Source organism: Atta colombica, unplaced genomic scaffold, assembly GCF_001594045.1.
Source record: "Atta colombica isolate Treedump-2 unplaced genomic scaffold, Acol1.0 scaffold46, whole genome shotgun sequence".
NCBI lineage: Eukaryota > Metazoa > Arthropoda > Insecta > Hymenoptera > Formicidae > Atta > Atta colombica.
Genome location: NW_017259535.1, coordinates 846,472 through 849,779, shown reverse-complemented (window position 1 = coordinate 849,779; position 3,308 = coordinate 846,472). Strand labels below are relative to the sequence as shown.

Below are 3,308 nucleotides of genomic sequence, written 5' to 3'. Positions count from 1 at the left end.
ATATATATATATATATATATGAGAGAGAGAGAGAGAGAGAGAGAGAGAGATTTTTAATAATGTAAGGTCGATTACAAAATCATTATTGGAATCAGCGATTACAAGAACTCTCAAACACTAGTTTATACATTACAAAGAAAAGAAAATAAGAATGTTATGTAATAATTGTATGAAACTAATTTGTTATTATTATTTATTAGGTCTATTTCATAAAGCGATATCACAAAGTGGTGTCGCAACATGTCCTTGGGGTTTAATTAAACAATCTCGTTCGATGAATAAAGGTCTTCGACTCGTGAAGATACTCGGAAAAACTACTACAGATCCAAAAGTCGCTTATGAATTTCTCAAAACAATTGATGCTAAAAAACTGATAGAAACTGAACAAAAGTCTCTCTTGACGGAAACTGTAATTATCTGAATATATGATTGTAATTATATAAGTTCGATAAATGCAGTATGCAGGCTACATTGTGCGAATAAAATATTATTTCAATAATATTTTCTTCGCAGGAGAATCTACAATATAGTTTAATATGTTCACCGACTTTGGATCACGAATCATCGAATCCAGTTTTTCCGGAAGATCCAAAAACGTTTAAACACCGCGGTGTTAAGGTACCATTCCTTCTGGGTTTTACCAGTTGCGAAGGATCTTTTCTTCCATGCAGTAACTGGAAAGGGCGTGAGTTTTATTTTTGACTTCGTTAAGTACATTTTTAATGTTTCAAATTTTTTTATGGAATAGCATATCTATCATATGTCGCATTCTTTTTAATGGACCACATCTCATTGTATAAAAAATTTAAATAATGTTTTAACAAAAGATTTTCTCTCTGTTTGACAAATGTACAGAAATTAATTATTTTTTAATTTAAAAAGAAAAGCTGTAAAAACATCTATTATCATATGATCTATAGCGGACAAAACTAAAATGTTTTTAAAATTTCAGATATAAGCAAAGAAAAGCTTAGGAAAATCGATTCTGATTTCAAAAATGCTATATTGCCTGAAACTTTATCTACGTTACCAATTACAGTCGAGGAATTACGATCTTTATATTTTGGTGACAAAGCAATTTCAGAAGAAACTCTAACAAATTACGTTGATTTTCTCAGCGATGAATTCTTCTATCGTGGTATAATGGAAGCAGTGGATATTCAGACAAAGCTGAATAATAATGACAAGAAAGCGACGTATCTGTATAAATTTTCATACGAGAGTGACTCTTCTTTTATAAGAAAAATATACAATATTCAATTTCCAGGTATTATTAATTAATTAAGACTATCTAAAAATCTATCTTTATTTATAAAATATATCTGCTTATATTGTAATTACAAAAATTGATTTTAAATGTTTTCTAAATTTTTATGCGATTTTAAAACAACACAATCTGTTTTATAGATTTAATTTAAACAATAAATCGTCTTTTAAAATATTTATAAAGTTATGTAATTTAAAGATTTAATTAAAAGTGAACAAAAATAATTGACAGGTGTGTCACATGCTGAGGAACTGGTCTATCTGTTTTATTTTAATATGTTAAAAGATTTCGGCATGTCATCACCTGCAATTGATTCAGAAGACTATAAGATGATAAAATGCTTAACACAAATGTGGACGGATTTTGCTAAAACAGGGTATGAGAAATTTAATTTCTTGTAAATATATTCTTCTAAAGTAAATATATTCTTCTAAAAACATATGATATTTTAATTTCATTAATTTCGTATTTATAATTAATTCTCAATTAAATGATTTAGAAATCCAACGCCTGTTACAAATACGTGGTTACCCGTGAGCGATTCACAAGATGGAAAATACAATTACCTAAATATCGATACAATCTTGCAAATGAAATTTTTCCGTAAAGGAGAAGAAAGATGGGATTGGGAAAAGAAAAAAAAATAAGTTATAGCGTTCAAACTTTATATTAAGTACTTTATATTAAATAACTCTATATTAAATTGGGTTTCTCTGTATCTTTTGAGTTTATAATAACTATACTTGTAACTTTTTAAACATATTTTTTATGATAGACATATTATTCTTATTCTCTTTGAGGTCAGGATCGATTTTGATTTATAGGAATAGAAAATTACATAATAATTTAGTCTCCAAACTATGACTTACTGGGAACAGAAATTTTTTGCAAATTCAAATTAAGAAGTGTTAGTTAAGCATTTAGTACTATTTGTCGTTGAATTTCAAATAATTTTAGTTAAATTCTGACTGAGAATTATTACGCGTAAAATTAACTATGAAATTGTAATATGGATAAAAATTAAAATGAATAATAAAATATTACATTTATAATATTACTGTATTAAATTTGAATGTTTTACGTGTGTTTCATGTGGTATCACATTCAGTACATTTTCTACATCTCGTATTAAATTTTTCATGTGTTTTCATATGCTATCACTACTAATACATTTATTTTTTATATTCTATATGGATTGCAGGTTATCCAGTTACTTTTATGTTTTGTAATATATGCATATAAGCAACTTCTTTTAATTTAAAAACAATTTCGACTAATTGTTACACAGAATTATCTTTCTCTCTAAATTTTAAAACTTTAAGAAATTCATGTTATAATAACGCTTTTTAAGCTTTTACGCATTATTTTCAAAGATAAGATACCAGAAGGTTGTAAGTTATTGCCGTGTTTAATATTTATTATTAACAATGGATAAAAACACAGCGATGACCCACAAACTTTCTAGTATTCATGTTATAATTTTCTTGGAATAACTCGTTTTTATTCACTCTTACAGTTAATATTTTCAAAGAAAAATGGAACTCTTAGGCTGGAATTCTTGTTCCATCCTTTCGATAAACTTCAGCTTCTATTTTACTCTCTTATTCTCTTATGCTCTTAATGTTTTGTACTCTTTTATTTATGCAGTAGGTAAATGAATACCAGCATAAGCTGGTATTCATAGTCAGTTCTTATTTAAGATTGTCTTAAGTACAGTCTTATGTCACGAACCAATCAGAGAATCATATTAGCTATTTTAAGACATTATTTAAGATTTTAAAAAAGAGAGACTATGAATATCGACCATAGTTTATCCAAAGATGGAACAATCTAAATTTGATTAAAATATTGGTTTTTTTTTCATCTCATTGCCGTATGGTCAAAATCTCGCTATAAATAAATTTTAAATACTTTAAAGCGTTTAATTGACCAATTAGAACAAAGAATTTTGCGAACTGATCAAAAAATGCTTTAAGGCATTTGCACCGCGTTGATCGTACTTTATGTCATATAATATGGTCATAGATTTTTTAACGAACAA

The 3,308-nt window shown here is 27.1% G+C and overlaps 2 protein-coding genes across 7 annotated transcripts in view; one reads left to right on the top strand and one right to left on the bottom strand.

Moving 5' to 3' along the window:
- Window positions 1-2,246, top strand: part of LOC108691378 (para-nitrobenzyl esterase-like) — a 7,539-nt gene extending 5,293 nt beyond the window's left edge. For 3 of the 4 annotated variants that reach the window (XM_018199087.1, XM_018199089.1, XM_018199088.1), the window contains exons 5-9: window positions 201-409; window positions 514-685; window positions 953-1,267; window positions 1,499-1,643; window positions 1,767-1,914. In XM_018199087.1, the coding sequence (XP_018054576.1) occupies window positions 201-409; window positions 514-685; window positions 953-1,267; window positions 1,499-1,643; window positions 1,767-1,914 (989 nt within the window). Of the gene's footprint in view, window positions 1-200; window positions 410-513; window positions 686-952; window positions 1,268-1,498; window positions 1,644-1,766 lie in introns of all 4 variants that reach the window. The other variant, XM_018199090.1, reaches the window with a different exon arrangement.
- Window positions 1-3,308, bottom strand: part of LOC108691381 (calcitonin gene-related peptide type 1 receptor-like) — a 128,033-nt gene that overhangs the window by 87,276 nt on the left and 37,449 nt on the right. The gene's annotated exons all lie outside the window — the stretch shown is intronic.